The sequence below is a fragment of the Danio rerio genome, chromosome 13 (genome assembly GCF_052040795.2).
Source record: "Danio rerio strain M-AB ecotype USA chromosome 13, GRCz13ab, whole genome shotgun sequence".
NCBI lineage: Eukaryota > Metazoa > Chordata > Actinopteri > Cypriniformes > Danionidae > Danio > Danio rerio.
In genome coordinates, this window is record NC_141033.1 from 26,132,318 (window position 1) to 26,147,014 (window position 14,697).

The 14,697-nt window shown below is 36.9% G+C and overlaps 1 protein-coding gene across 1 annotated transcript in view; it reads left to right on the forward strand.

Moving 5' to 3' along the window:
• pcnx2 (pecanex 2) overlaps window positions 1-13,073 on the forward strand; it is a 52,013-nt gene extending 38,940 nt beyond the window's left edge. Inside the window, exons 27-34 of the mRNA XM_087279193.1 lie at window positions 626-859; window positions 2,401-2,504; window positions 2,674-2,818; window positions 5,385-5,615; window positions 7,203-7,477; window positions 7,814-7,974; window positions 9,581-10,002; window positions 11,985-13,073. Coding sequence (XP_087135319.1) covers window positions 626-859; window positions 2,401-2,504; window positions 2,674-2,818; window positions 5,385-5,615; window positions 7,203-7,477; window positions 7,814-7,974; window positions 9,581-10,002; window positions 11,985-12,122 — 1,710 coding nt within the window. The 3' untranslated portion in view covers window positions 12,123-13,073. The remainder of the gene's footprint in view (window positions 1-625; window positions 860-2,400; window positions 2,505-2,673; window positions 2,819-5,384; window positions 5,616-7,202; window positions 7,478-7,813; window positions 7,975-9,580; window positions 10,003-11,984) is intronic.
• The last annotated feature ends 1,624 nt before the right edge of the window (window positions 13,074-14,697 follow it).

The following is a 14,697-nucleotide window of genomic DNA, read 5'->3' on the forward strand; positions in this document are numbered from 1 at the left end:
GGTTTAAGAAAGGGGTGAGAGGGGGGTTCGGTCAGTCGGTCAGTCAGTCAGTCAGTCAATACCGGCCTCTAGTGGATTTACGCAAGAAGAACAAGTGCGAATGTCACTCCCGAGAAAAATTTAAGATCTGAAAAAGCATGCACAGCGGCCTCTGATGGATTCGCAAAAACTGCAGAAAACGTAGCTCCTGGGATGTATTTGGCGCTCTCCTGAAATGTTTATAGGGCTACATAACCAGAATAAGTGTAGATTGCAATTAACCTGGTAATGCCTTAAAATGACACATTAAGCTAAATAATGGTGTCACGCAAAAAATAGAGAAATTATTATTAACTTTTTTTCATGGCATAAATTTGTTTTAACAAAGGAGCTAATAAAACTATCATGTTTAAAAAATATGTAATAAAAATCTTTTCCAAAATGCACTTGGAAAATATTTGAAAAGTAAATAATATTTCACATGAAGGCTAATCCTTTCTTCTCGTTATTTTATTTGACTTAAATTATTAAGTCCAAATCCAAGGTGATAAACTAATAGTGTTCTTGAATTTCAGTGGTGTTTATGTTTGGATGAACTAACATAAACAACACACATCCCTGTATTTGTAATCATTTGTGTCATTAGAGCATCATCTACTATCTAGTCATCAGCCCCAAGCTGCAGATGTGGATTAAAGACCAGACCATGCAAGAAGCCCTGGTCTTTTACACTAAATGGCATCACATCGAGAAGGACCCAGCTGTGTTCAGCATGAAGATTGATGAAGATTACGTTCACTGTCTGCAGGGCGTCACCAGAGCCAGTTTCTGTAACGTCTACCTGGAGTGGATTCAATACTGTGCCAATAAACTAGAAGAGGTGAGGAGATACTAATGTATACACTAATAATATATGAGAGGGCTGACAGAGTACAGGATATATGAGAATGCAGCAAAAACCAATTCATAAATGATGTGTAAACTTACCTTATGGAAGTTACCTTTGGTTGGACAGTTGATCTCTTTGCATCAGGGTACTTCTGTCAAAACTTCCGCTGTTGTGAACCTCCTCAACTACTGCACAGTCTCGCAGTTTGACCGAGCAATTCAGAAGCAGCGTCTTCTCGTAGGATAAGAAAACTTTAATTAGATAACGACGCATTATTGAAGTACTCCTATGTCCTATTGAAGTGCAGTCCTATGTTACATGACCACAAGTGATGCCTTCCTAATATAGATTTTCAACTCAGAAGATGAAGTTAGTGGGGGGAGAGCTCAAATTTAGACAGTTGTTCCCTACAATTAAAGCTAACAAATGCTTAATTGATGTTCAACACACAGAATAAATCTATTAAAATCTCAGAAAATTTCGTCCTGGTTTTTTTGACCTTTTAAAGTCACCATGAAATCAAAACTGACACTATTTTCTTTCGAAGTTAAGGCTGCTGTTCCTGAGGTGAACAATAAAAAAATGCTGTTGAACTTTTGGTTCATGTAGACTTTAAACCTTAAAAAATACTTAATGGGCCTTTGAAAAGTGTTACATTTATTTGTATACAAAGTCTTAAAGGAATAGTGCACCTACAATCGAGAATTTACTCTCCATTTACTCCATTTAGCTTACATTTGTTCCAAATCTGTTTAATTTTTATTTTTTTTGGCTAGACATTGACTCCCATTTACTTTTATTGTCCTACAATAGATGTCAATGGCTATCGGTTTCGTTAAAAGATAATATTTTGTGTTCAACAGAAAAGAGAAACTCATAAAGGTTTGAAACCCCCTGAGGGAGAGTTAATGATGAGTAAATTTTATTTTTTAGGGTGAACTCTCACTGTAACATTATAAAATGGTATAAGAAATGTGGAATTTGTCATTTTAAAGGTCTTAAATGAAGGGGCATATAAACAGGAATAATAATATAGCTATATTATATATTTATTTATCGTATATCTGTGTGTAAGTTTTCTCAACAAACATTATTTAAAAATGGCAAGGTTTTGCATTCAGATGACAATGATTTCAAAATGACACCCAAAATCACATGGATCCACAAAAACAACTATGCTATAATATGCATGCTAGGCCAATAGTTGGTGACTTTATTCAGCACAAACACTTTCCTTAATACCACAATAATTGTTTTGATTGTCAAACAGTTACACAAGACTGTAAACTAAATGTATGATGGCACTTATTTCCACAAATCTTAATTAAAAATTTTAAAGTTTAAAGATTTTATTCGAAAATAAGTAAAAAAAAAATCTTTAAAATGGTATTGAAATGTAAATCAATGGGTTTCAAAGCTTTTCAAAGTTTCATTTTTTTGTGAACTAATCCTTTAAATTTAAAATTTAAAACCCCCGCAGATACAGTTGTGTGTGTGTGTGTGTGTGTGTGTGTGTTTTTTTTTGTCCTCAGCCAGTGGACAGTGATGAAGATTCTCCCCTGGTTACTCTGTGTTTCGCTCTGTCTGTGCTTGGCCGCAGATCCCTCAGTACAGCAGCACACAACAGATCCAACAGGTACAACATTCAAAATCAGCCATAAGTAATATGACTCAACAGTTAAATCATGTAAAGACAACATAATAAAGAACAGCTAGTTTGAAAGATTCCAGTCAGAATCAATGATACTGTATTGATAATGTATAATGCATTAGATAATGTATATTTTTACCGGTCTCCTCTACAGTCTGGAGTCCTTCCTCTATGGCTTCAACACACTGTTTAAAGGAGATTTCCGCATCGCTGCTAAGGATGAATGGGTCTTTGCTGACATGGACCTTCTGCAGATGGTTGTGGCCCCAGCCGTGAGAATGAGTCTGAAACTTCACCAGGTGAGATGAACACTCTCCTTTTCTTTTCGGCTTAGTCCCTTTAATAATCTTGGGTCGCCACCGCGGAATGAACCGCCAACTTATCCAGCAAGTTTTTAGGCAGCGGATGCCCTTCCAGCTGCAACCCATCTCTGGGAAACACTCATAGACATTCACACTCATACACTACGAACAATATAGCCTACCCAATTCACCTGAACCGCATGTCTTTGGACTGTGCGGGAAACCGGAGCACCCGGAGTAAATCCCACACGAACGCAGGGAGAACATGCAAACTCTACACAGAAACCCCAACTAAGCCGAGTCTCGAACCAGCTACCCAGCAATCTTCTTGCTGTGAGGTAACAGCACTACCTACTGCACCACTGCTTCGCCCTAATTGGTACATATTACACATTTTTAATATTATTTAAGTCTCCATGAAGCGAAACCTGCAATCGTTATTTTTGTTTGTATTGTGATGCAGTCACCAAACGGAATATTAAATGAAAAAACAGTGGGCGTGGCTTGATTTTTCTACTGCGAGCTGAATGGATGTAGTAAACATTTCATTTAGAAAGTTAAATATGTTAGCCACGCCCAATTCCTAAGATATACGCATTCTGACAATTAAACTGAAAAAAAGGAAGTGCATTTTGAGATTTCAATTGAAGATTAGAAGGGCATTCATTCATTCTTTCCGCCTTAGTCACTTTATTAATCTGTGGTCGCCACAGCAGAATGAACTGTAAACTTATCCCAGCACATGTTTTACGCAGCAGATGCCCTTCCAGCTACAACCCATCACTTGGAAACATCCATACTTACTCATTTACACACATACACTATGGACAATTTAGCTAACCCAATTCACCTGTACCGCATGTCTTTGGACTTGTGGGGGAAACCAGAGCACCCAGAGTAAACCCACACGAACATGGGGAGAACATGCAAACTCCACACAGAATTGCAAACTGACCCAGCCGGGGCTCGAACCAGCAACCTTCCTGCTGTGAGGCGATTGTGCTACCCACTGCGCCAACGTGCTGCCCCGATTAGAAGGGCAAACTATTATTTTTTCTTAATGACATTGCACAGAAGAATTGTTCAACACAAAACTAGCAATGTGACCTCACAAAATCATATGGTTAGTTTTGATTTCTTGGGGACTTCAATAGGCTACTGAGTCACAGTTCTGAATTTCATTTTCAAACCATCTGTTTTCAAGGTCCGAGGTAAAGTATCTTCAGCTGCTTTCAGTAGTATGGCAACAGTTGTCACGTAAAATGATATTTAAACTTTGGGAGCATTTAACACTGAACAAAGCACATAATCTTTACCTGAGGTCCTCATCGTCTTAGTAGTATAAGTTGCTGTTATGCTGCGACATGCAGAACTAGAAACGGTTTCTAAAATATACATTTTTGAGCATCACCGTAACGGATGGTTAGGACAAAGACTCTGTTCAACATGGAAAAGATACCTTTCATCATGTGTCGCAGAGCCGTGTTGTGTGTAGTTAGGACATGGTGTGAGGCAACACCAGTTTTTTAATTCACCTATTAATTTTTCAATTTGGGGCTTTTTAGATTTATTTATTTTTGTTCTCTTTTTGGTCTAATGGAAGGAAAACATGCAAAAAACATGTTTAATTTTTTTACAGCACTATATCAATTTGTGCCTGTACATTTCAATTACAGAGCGTATTTCAAAGAACTGAGCCACAAATCTTCACTTTAGAAGCAATTACTTGCACTAATTATCAGTTTTATTCTTGTCTGCATTCTGAAGGCTTTAACAGAGGCATATGTTCATTTATAATTTGCCAGATTATGGATATTTTAAGGCAACATGGTGGCTCAGTGTTTAGCATTGTCGCCTCACAGCTAGAAGGTTGCTGGTTTGAGTCCCATCTGGCCCAGTTGGCGTTTCCGTGAAGAGTTTGCATGTTCTCCCCATGTTGGTGTGGGTTTCCTCTGGGTGCTCTGGTTTCCCCCGCAGTGCAAAGACATGCGCTATAGGTGAATTAAATAAACTGTTGGCCATAGTGTATGTGTGTGTACGCATGTTTCCCAGTACTGGGTTGCAGCTGTAAGGGCAATCGCTGTGTAAAACATATGCTGGATAAGTTGGTGGTTCATTCCTCTGTGGCGACCCCTGATGAATAAAGGGACTAAGCCAAAGAAAAATGAATGAATGGACATTTTATCTTATAAAAATGTCTGTTTGCAGTATTTTCTCAATTGTAAAGGGATAAAAGAGATTCTGAAAATCCACAAGTAACAACCCTAAAATGTTAAAAAACAAAATAAAAATGAAGCAAGACTTTTGAACCCAACTTCATTCATTGTTTAAATTATTGTGCTAGAAATTTGTGCAAATTTAATGAAATGATCACTGGCTATTCATTTGCATATTTAAACATAAAATCTCATAACACTTGTCATTTTAAAAACGATAAGAATTCTTAATATCATAAATCAGCCAGGGAAGTATTATGATACCTTTTTAAAAAAAAGTTTTTACCTAAGTTTTTACTTTTAAAAAGTTTTATTAACACATAAGTGTTAATGTTAACTTTCTGCAGGACCACTTCACAAGTCTGGAGGAGACGGAGGAGCCTGCTGTGCTTCACGAGGCCATCAGCAGCTACAGGAGCAGTCTGGTGATCTGTCACGAGAGCGACCCCGCATGGAGACGAGCCGTTCTGTCCAGCAGAGACACATTGCTCACGCTCCGCCACATGGTGGATGAAGGAGCAGACGAGTACAAGATCATCATGCTCTACAAACGACATCTCAGCTTCAAAGTCATAAAGGCAAGAAAGCAGTGTGTGTGCATGGAATATTGCACACCCAGTTAGTATTTATCATGGAATAAACCCTGACAAGACAATCATGGCCTTGATGTCAAGCAGATGAGACTTGTCTTACACTGAAGGGTTTTATTTTCTGCTAACATCTGGCTTGGTATACAACATGTTGCTTTTTATAGAGCTACGTCCTACTAAAGTAAATAACCGGATTATTTAAATGAATATTTAAGTGGTAATCATGGGGCAAGAAATAATCATTTGAGACCGATAATACAATCAAGCCTTTCAGTCTATATATAATGTTAACTGATGTAGTTTAGTAATGCTTAGAAATGGTATTGTAATGTAAAATTTAATTATAAAAAAACCTAAAGAAAAAATTCCTACCCTTTTAGGTAAAACTAAAAGTTTAAACTATTGAATTTATTATTATTTATAATTATACATAAATATAAAGAAAAAAATATATTTAAATATAATTATATATATATATATATATATATATATATATATATATATATATATATATAAATAAATAAATGCATATTATAATTTATTATTATAGACTTTTCAGACACCTATTGAAGCCTGTTGCTTGATATTATAAACATGCGCACACACACTCATACAGCTGTTTTTATAGGAACTGTACATAAGTGTAATGATTTTACACTACAGTACAGACTGGATATTCTATACCCTTACCACTAAATCCAACCCTCACATTTTTATATTTTCAAAATATTGGTGGTATTCATGTGGTTAAAAAAAGTCCAAATTTACTGGTTTTTCTATACTTGTGGAGACATTTGGGCCCCAAAATGTAAGGAATACAAGGTTTACACACATACAAAATAAATACTATGTGCATTCAAATATTTCAGTGAATTTTTGCGAGGAACAGATTTAAATTAATAAGGAATAAAGATTAGACCTTAGAATACACTACCTGAAAAAGTCGCCTATCCAAGTTTTAGGAACAACAAATAATAACTTGACTTCTAGTTAATCAGTTGGTTTAAGAAGTGGCTTCAACACTTCATCAAGATTCTTTGGAATCATCCTCAATACCTCCTCCTTCATTTTACCCCAAAAATGCTCAATAATGTTCATGTTTGGTGACTGGGCTGGCCAATCCTGGAACACCTTGACCTTCTTTGCTTTAAGTAACTTTGATGTGAAGGCTAAAGTATGAGAAGGAACTCTATCCTGCTGAAGAATTTGCCCTCTCCTGTGGTTTGTAATGTAATGGGCAGCACAAATGTCTTGATACCTCATGCTGTTGATGTTGCCATCCACTCTGCAGATCTCTCGCACCACCCCATACTGAATGTAACCTCAAACCATAATTTTTCCTGACTGATTTCTATGAGACTCTTGGGTTCATGCGGGTTGCAATAGATCTTCTGCAGTATTTGTGATAAAAAATAAGCCTTCTGCCACTTTTGCAAATGATTAACTAGAAGTCAAGTTACAGTATTATTTGTTACTCTTACAACTGGAATAGATGGTAAGACTTTTGTCAGGCAGTGTAGATTTGTATGTTTATGAAACCAAAATTTTTGTAACTGATTTTCTGTCTCTATCCAGCTAAATAAGGAGTGTGTCCGCGGGCTGTGGGCCGGTCAACAGCAGGAGCTCGTCTTCCTCCGAAACCGAAACCCTGAGCGGGGAAGCATCCAGAACTCAAAGCAAGCTCTGCGAAACATGATCAACTCATCCTGCGACCAGCCGCTGGGTTACCCCATGTTTGTGTCCCCGCTTACCACCTCCTATATGGGGTCCCACAAGCAGACCAGAAACATCTGGGGCGGCCCATTCAGTCTGGACAGCATTCGCTCATGGCTGCTCTCCAGATGGTTTCGGTTTGTATGAGGCAATATTATGGGGAATAGTTAAAATTCTGTCATCATTTACTCATCCTCGTCTTGTTCCAAACATGACTGAGTTTCTTTTTTCTGTTGAACACAAAGCAATATACATTTGAGAATCCTGAAAACCTGTAGCCATTGACTTCCGTAATCTACTTTTTTTTTTTTTTTAACTATGGCTGTCAGTGGGTATCAGTTTCCAACATTCTTCAAAATATCTCCCTTTAATTTTTTGAGGATGAGCAAATAAATTTTCATTTGTGGATAAACAGTAAGCATTTGTTTCTGTTTGCGTGTTCTTCAAAGGTGTGTTTCTCTTGCTCATTGTAGGGTGAGAAAAGATAACCTTACCAGTTGTAACAGCGGCATGAACATGGAGGATGTGGACTGTGCTGGATCCTCAATGAGTCAGAATCATAACTCTGCCACGTCCCAGAGCCTGAGCCTGTATCATGGTCGACCTCGCAGCTCACAGTCCAGACACCATGCAGGTCAGAACACACTCAAGCAGTCTACAGAGCAGAAGGGAATTCATTATTGTTCAAGTCATCAAAGCCTTCTTTAAAAGTTTATTGTGTGACTTTAAAGTGGTCGTCCACTACGATATCATATTTTAAACTTTAGTTGATATGTAATGTAGCTGTGTGAACATAAACAACATCTTTGAATGTAATACGCTCAGCGTTCAATGTAAAGGGAGACATTGGCTTTTACAAAGTTAGCTTAGCTAAGCCTACAGCAAACTAAGTTTGGGGACTACAAAAAATACATCTGAACTGGTGAGATCACAAACGCTTCAGGTTACGCAAATTCACCAGGCACAGACAAGGGGCGTGGCCAGAGGCTCTGCACTGTTATAGCAGAGAATGCTTAAATGCCGTCTAATCGCTGCTATTTCCACAGAGCTTGTTCTGTTTCTGTATTTTGGCTTCCAAAGGACATAAGGACATGACACAAAGAGAGAAGTGCTTAATTTAATTTCAATTATGCTTCAGATAATTATAAAAAATATACAGCAAACATTTGACAAAGGACAGCTTCCAGGATCTCTTCCAATTCAGTGCTGGATTCAGCTTAAAACTCCTCAAAGAGGAAGCAGCTCCAACCATAATAGACAAAGCTGTGGATTGTGAGCCACAACCTGTAGCTTAAGTATTATCTGCTGAAATTGATCTATTACATGCATAGTTTCTAGTGTTAACTGTGTGATGTAGCAAGGATGTAAACAACGGGAAATGCTGTTTGGCACCGCTAACAATTTAGCTACAAATTCATGTGTCTCTATGCGGCCACATGCATTCTACATCTCAAATAACGAACTCTCAAAAGATATGTGAACAGTTTATATTACTTACACATGCTTATTTTTATTACGTGAAAGACACCTTTTAGATTTATTTCTAGAGAGCAGGCATGAGGTTCAGCTGTGTGCTCTTCATTTTCTGCCTGATTCAGGCTCAAACTGAAACGGCTAACAGCTACTCTGACTGACCGTATTTACACAAAGCACGTGTTATTAGTTGCGTGACGCTTTTCCAGGTGATGTGGAGCCGACTCGCAAATTACAGTATATTATGTTAGCTGTCCAATCAGAGCCTCTTGAGGGCGGTCTTTCAGAGGATCTAGGAAATATGACATAGCAATATATAATCAAAGTAAGATATGAAAAAAAAAACTGATTTTTTACAAATGAAGCATAACCACAGATTACTTACATTTTATAAACAACCAAGCCTTAAAAATACACCTTGGACTACCTCTTTAAATGTGCAAAATATTGGATGATTGTTTGATGATCTGATTTGATTAATTCAATTTAATTTAGCTCACATATAAATAATGGTTGCTATCTGTTTAATTTGACTTCATTTTGTGATATGTATTGAGTTTAGATTTAATTTAGTTTTTTTTTTTTAAACAAATCAAATAATGGAATGTAATAACTGTCAAATTCATAAAGGCAACCACCCACTCCTGCATGTGGGGGGTTCATTGGCTTTGCATAGTGCATTTACTTATTTTACATCTTCTTACCATCACAAAATGGGACATTCTTCTGCCAGTTCTGAAAGTTTTCCCTTATTTCGCCTTGTTCAGCTCATCGTGAATATCGCAGCCGCTCAGTGCAGCCTCAGGCCCAGCGACCCCCTGTCACCAGCCGATCAGGTCCCATCCTGGACAGCCAGCATGGCTCTGCCTCTGGAGGCCCCGGTCTAGTGCAGCGTCTCTCCAACAGCCAACTGTCCTTCAACACCTCCTCCATCGCCTCCGTCTTCTCGCAGGTGCCTCGTCTGTCCACCACAGGGCCTCTGGTGTCAGCAGCGGGACCTCATCGCTCCGGCCAGGTGTCTTCCTCCAGTTCCACACTCAGCCTGCTGTTTGGCAAGCGCAGCTTCTCCAGCGGATTGGTCATCTCAGGCCTCTCTGCTGCAGATGGGGGAAACACCAGTGATACGCAGTCTTCCAGCTCTGTCAACATCGCCCTGGGCCCATCCTGCCGCTCCAGCCGCACAACACAGGTAATGATTATGTATAAAACATGTGCTGCTTTACTCAAAAATGTACATCTATTCACTCTCAGATGGTTCTTTTTTCGGTTTCAAAGAAGATATCTTGATAAATACTAGAAACCTGTAGCCAATGTCTTCAATAGAGGAAAGGAAATGCACAATGGCTACCAGTTTCTAATAGTTTTTAAACTCAAACTGGTTTATAATGTGAGGGTTGAATAATTAATGACATGATCTTGTGGAAAACTTGGTAGAAACATGCAGTTTGTGTTTATTTTAAATGCTAATTATAGACTACCAGTCTCTTTTAATTACTGTTTTTTGAGAGGTCTTTCGATATAGTATTGCAAAATTGCCTCAAATTAATTTGCTAAGTGTGGTAAAATTATACTGAAACTTGCAGCTTTAGTTTATGTATTTTAGTTTATTTGCCTGTACGTTTTATATGTTTGTACAATTTCTTTTTTACATCTGTATGTGTTTGTCACACAAACATCAAAATCTTTAAAAAAATAGGCTCCCTGCTCTCAAAAGCTGAGGTTGGGTCCACTGTCATCTATGAAACCACACCCATTCATATATATATAAATACACTATCTGACAAATATCTTGTTGTCAATCTCAGTTGTAAGAGCAACAAATTATAACTTTCTATAAAAACCTAGTTGATCATTTGTACAAGTTGCAGAAGGTAGATTTTTCTGATGAATCATCTTCTGAACTGCATCCCAATCATCACAAATACTGCAAAAAAAACCTATTGAAACTCGTATGGACTCAAGATTCTCCTAGAATCAGTCAAGTTTGGTGAAAGAAAATCATGGTTTGGGGTTACATTCAGTATGGGGGTGTGCAAGAGATCTGCAGAGTTAATGGAACATCACCAGCCTGAGGTATCAAGACATTTGTGCTGGCCATTACATTACAAACCACAGTAGAGGGCAATTCTTCAGCAGGATAGCGCTCCTTCTCATACTTCAGTTTCCACATCAAAGTTCCTGAAAGCAAAGGTCAAGATGCTCCAGGATTGGCCAGCCAAGTCACCAGACATCAACGTTATTGAGCATGTTTGGGGTAAAATGAAGAAGGAGGCATTAAAGATGATTCCAAAGATGAATCTAAAGAACCATGATGAACTCTGGGAGTGCTGCAAGAACACTTTCTTTGCCGTTCCAGATGACTTTATTGATACGTTATTTGAGTCATTGCAAAGATGTATGGATGCAGTCCTCCAAGCTCGTGGGAGTCATACACACACAATATTCTTTTTCCACTGCACCATGACTTTATATTCTATACTGTACATTATTTCTGTTAAGTTACAAGACGTTTGTCAAAGCTAAGTCAGACCTTACTGTCCTAATTAAATCATTAAAAATCGAGGCATGGTCATATTTTATTTTAGTGAAATAAGCGTAATCTAGAGGCCTTTGCCTTTCATATAGGCCACTTAGGAAACCAAATGATCAACCAGAAGTCAAGTTTTTATTTGTCATTCCTAAAACTTGGATAGGCAACAAGACTTTTATCAGGTGGTGTATATACTTGTATATATTGCATTCATACCCGTATAAATTGCATGTATAGATTGTACATACTCTGATAGCTACTGTAGCAAAATGTAGACTAGTAAAGAACTTCAGATTAACCGGATGAACCACAGACGTTAATACACAGTAGTTATATTTCTGGGCTCCATTGCATCAAGGAGTCACCATCTTAGCCCCATCCCAATTGGTGAAAAACTGTTTAATGGTTACAGGTAAGCCTTAGCATTAAGCTAACTTTTTTTTTAGTTTCGTAATACATTTCAGCAATACATTTCTAACATTTATAGAAACAATTCTCTATATTCTATTTACCCAGATTTTTGCCATTCACTTATGACCAGGTTGACAAAAACACAATACATATTACTAGTAGGGGCAAAGCGTCAAGTTATTGCTGTAAAACTGTAACTGTAAAAACTGACCTCCACTTTTTGATTTCAGCAATGGACATCAGAGGCGTATGAGAGCATAGACGCCTCCTCCACCATCGGCACAGGACCCAAAGTCCACAGCACTGACAAGAGCCTGGATGAATCAACTTCGGCCTTCCACGAGGCCCCAGAAGAGAGGACCATCTGAAACCTCAAGTAATGTACAGTACAGACGTCTTTTCTACAACCAAACATCTGCCATGTGTAGAACTGAAAGTATCCTGTTTAAGGGAAAAGAACCGCTCTTCCAAAAAAAAAAAAAAAAAAAAAAAAAATAAAGAAGAAGCTTGTTCAGAAGCTTGTTCCTCTCCATCTCTTGAGATGAAATGTTGGAATCTGGTAACTATGAGTATTTACATTTGCACTTTGAGTGCATGCACTTCATCAACACCATCACTCACTGCAGTGATTATTTTTTATACAATGGCAAAATAAAGTATAAATAATGTAAGATCACGTTTAAAGAAAGTGTCGGGTATGGTTACATAGTAGATTTCCTGCACACTACCGTCTTGAAATGTGTTGTGATCCAGATGTGTCATTGGTATTAACATAAGGATTCTGAACTAGTTTCTGATGCACTGACAAGGAAAATGTCAATTGTATAAATCTGAAAAATAAAAAATAAAAACACCTCAGATTTGCCATTTTCACACTTTGGCATATGCACTTTTTTCTCATGATATTTTACCATTAGTAAGAAGAATTTTAAATGGTAAGATGATTAACTGGTTCCTGAAAATTGTTGTAAATGAATCTGTACATCCCTGAGTGTGGAAAGCACAATCTAAAAAAAAAGAGAAGATTGTTGCATTATAAAAATATCCACCTAAGCCCAAAAGGATTTTCCTGGATCTAGAACTACACTTGACAAAAGCAAAATGTGTGTTTTTACTATTGGAAACGTGGGACTTCCAGTATTTCTTATGTGAAGCAGGGATCTGTGAGATGTGTTGTAATATCAAATATTTCATGGTACAGTACGTCTAGCCCTTTAATAATACTTGCATATTATAATGCTCCCATAAACAGGGAGATTTCAAAATCATAAAAAAATCCACTCCATAATACAGTTTGAATAAAAAAAAGTTGAAAAAGATTCTGAAGTTTGTCCTCATTCATAACTTACACACTGTTGAAATCAGAATTATTTACCCCCCTTCAATTTTGTTTTCTTTTGTAAATATTTCCCAAATGATGTTTAACAGAGCAAGGAAATTTTAGCAGTAGTTTATGTGGAAAATCTTATTTGTTTTATTTTGGATAGCACAAGTAAAATATTAATAACTGTCATCATGGCAATGATAAAATAATTCAGTTTATTTAGAAATGAGTAATTAAAACCATTATGTTTAGAAAAAAAATCTTCTCTTACGTAAACAGAAAGCTTGAAAACTGAAACAACAATTCTTGAGATTTCATTAAATGTTTAATCCACTTAAATTTGTTAAAACATTTAAGTTAACTTCATTGATTTGTGTTGGAACAATATGAATGAATTGTGCAGAACCCTGGATTTTTTACAGTGTACCTGCAGCTTCTGAAAATAGTCCCCAAATTGGTAACTAGAAAACAGCATTGCATAATATCACAATATTTTGATTGAGCTTTTAAGATTGTAGACTGGGATTCAAGAAAATGTTTTGAATTGGTTTAGTTCTAATAATTTTTTTTAATGAGAACTTTTTCTTTTGAATTAGGAAATTTTTCATCCTCTTTTGCCCATATGAAATTTGGTGTTTCCCAAGGATCAATTTTAGGCCCAGCTCTTTTTTTCCTATCTGTAATAAGTATTATGTAAGCTATCATCTTTATGCTGATGAAAATGGGAGAAAACTTCTACAGTCCTTTTTGTACCTGTTCTAACGAGATTAAAGAATGATTGGCAGGTAACTTTTTTTACAGTTAAATAATAAAAAAACCAAGGTGCTTGTGTTTGACTTTCCGAGTGTCTGTGAATCCACAATTAACCAACTAGGTTCATTTAAGCCTAAGGTCCACAGAAACGTTAACAAGTCTTGGGTTTATTTTTGACAAGAGTTAAAGTTTGACAAGCAAATACATTCTTTAATCAGAAGTGGTTTCTATTAATTAAGGAATATTGCTAAATTGAAGATTTTTTGTCTTTTAAGGACTTGGAAACCATCATCAACGTTTTTATTATGTCCAGATTGGACTTCTGCAACTCTTAGTATTCAGGAGTTTTGCATACTTCAATTGTACCAGGGTTTATACAAGAATCCCAAAGGTAATTTATACCTTTATAAGACTTTTTAAAGTCCTTTTCAGTATATTTTAAGAACTCATAAACCTTTAACTTAATAAACAAACAGTTGTTAATAAACAGTTGTAGTTAATTAAATCAATGGGGCACAAGAAGTAAAGCTTAAGAGAATAAATTGCACGGTTGTTTTTAGAGACAGACTTCAGCCAGTTTAAACTAGTCTTTCTCCAACCAGGAGTACACAAACTACTATCATTTTGCTGTTTGTTTCTCTACATGTGGAGAGCGTTGCAAATATGTAACATCACCTGGACAGAGGATGCTTGGCCAGATGCAGCAAGCCCAAACTATTCGCGTGGATCAAACAGTTTATTCATTGTTAATATTAGGAGGAAAATAAAAATATTTATGCTTTTTTGGAGTCAAACACTTTGGACAATGCTTGAACAAAATTTAGGACCTGGTAAAAACGTGATTAAGACTTTTTAATATCTTTAAG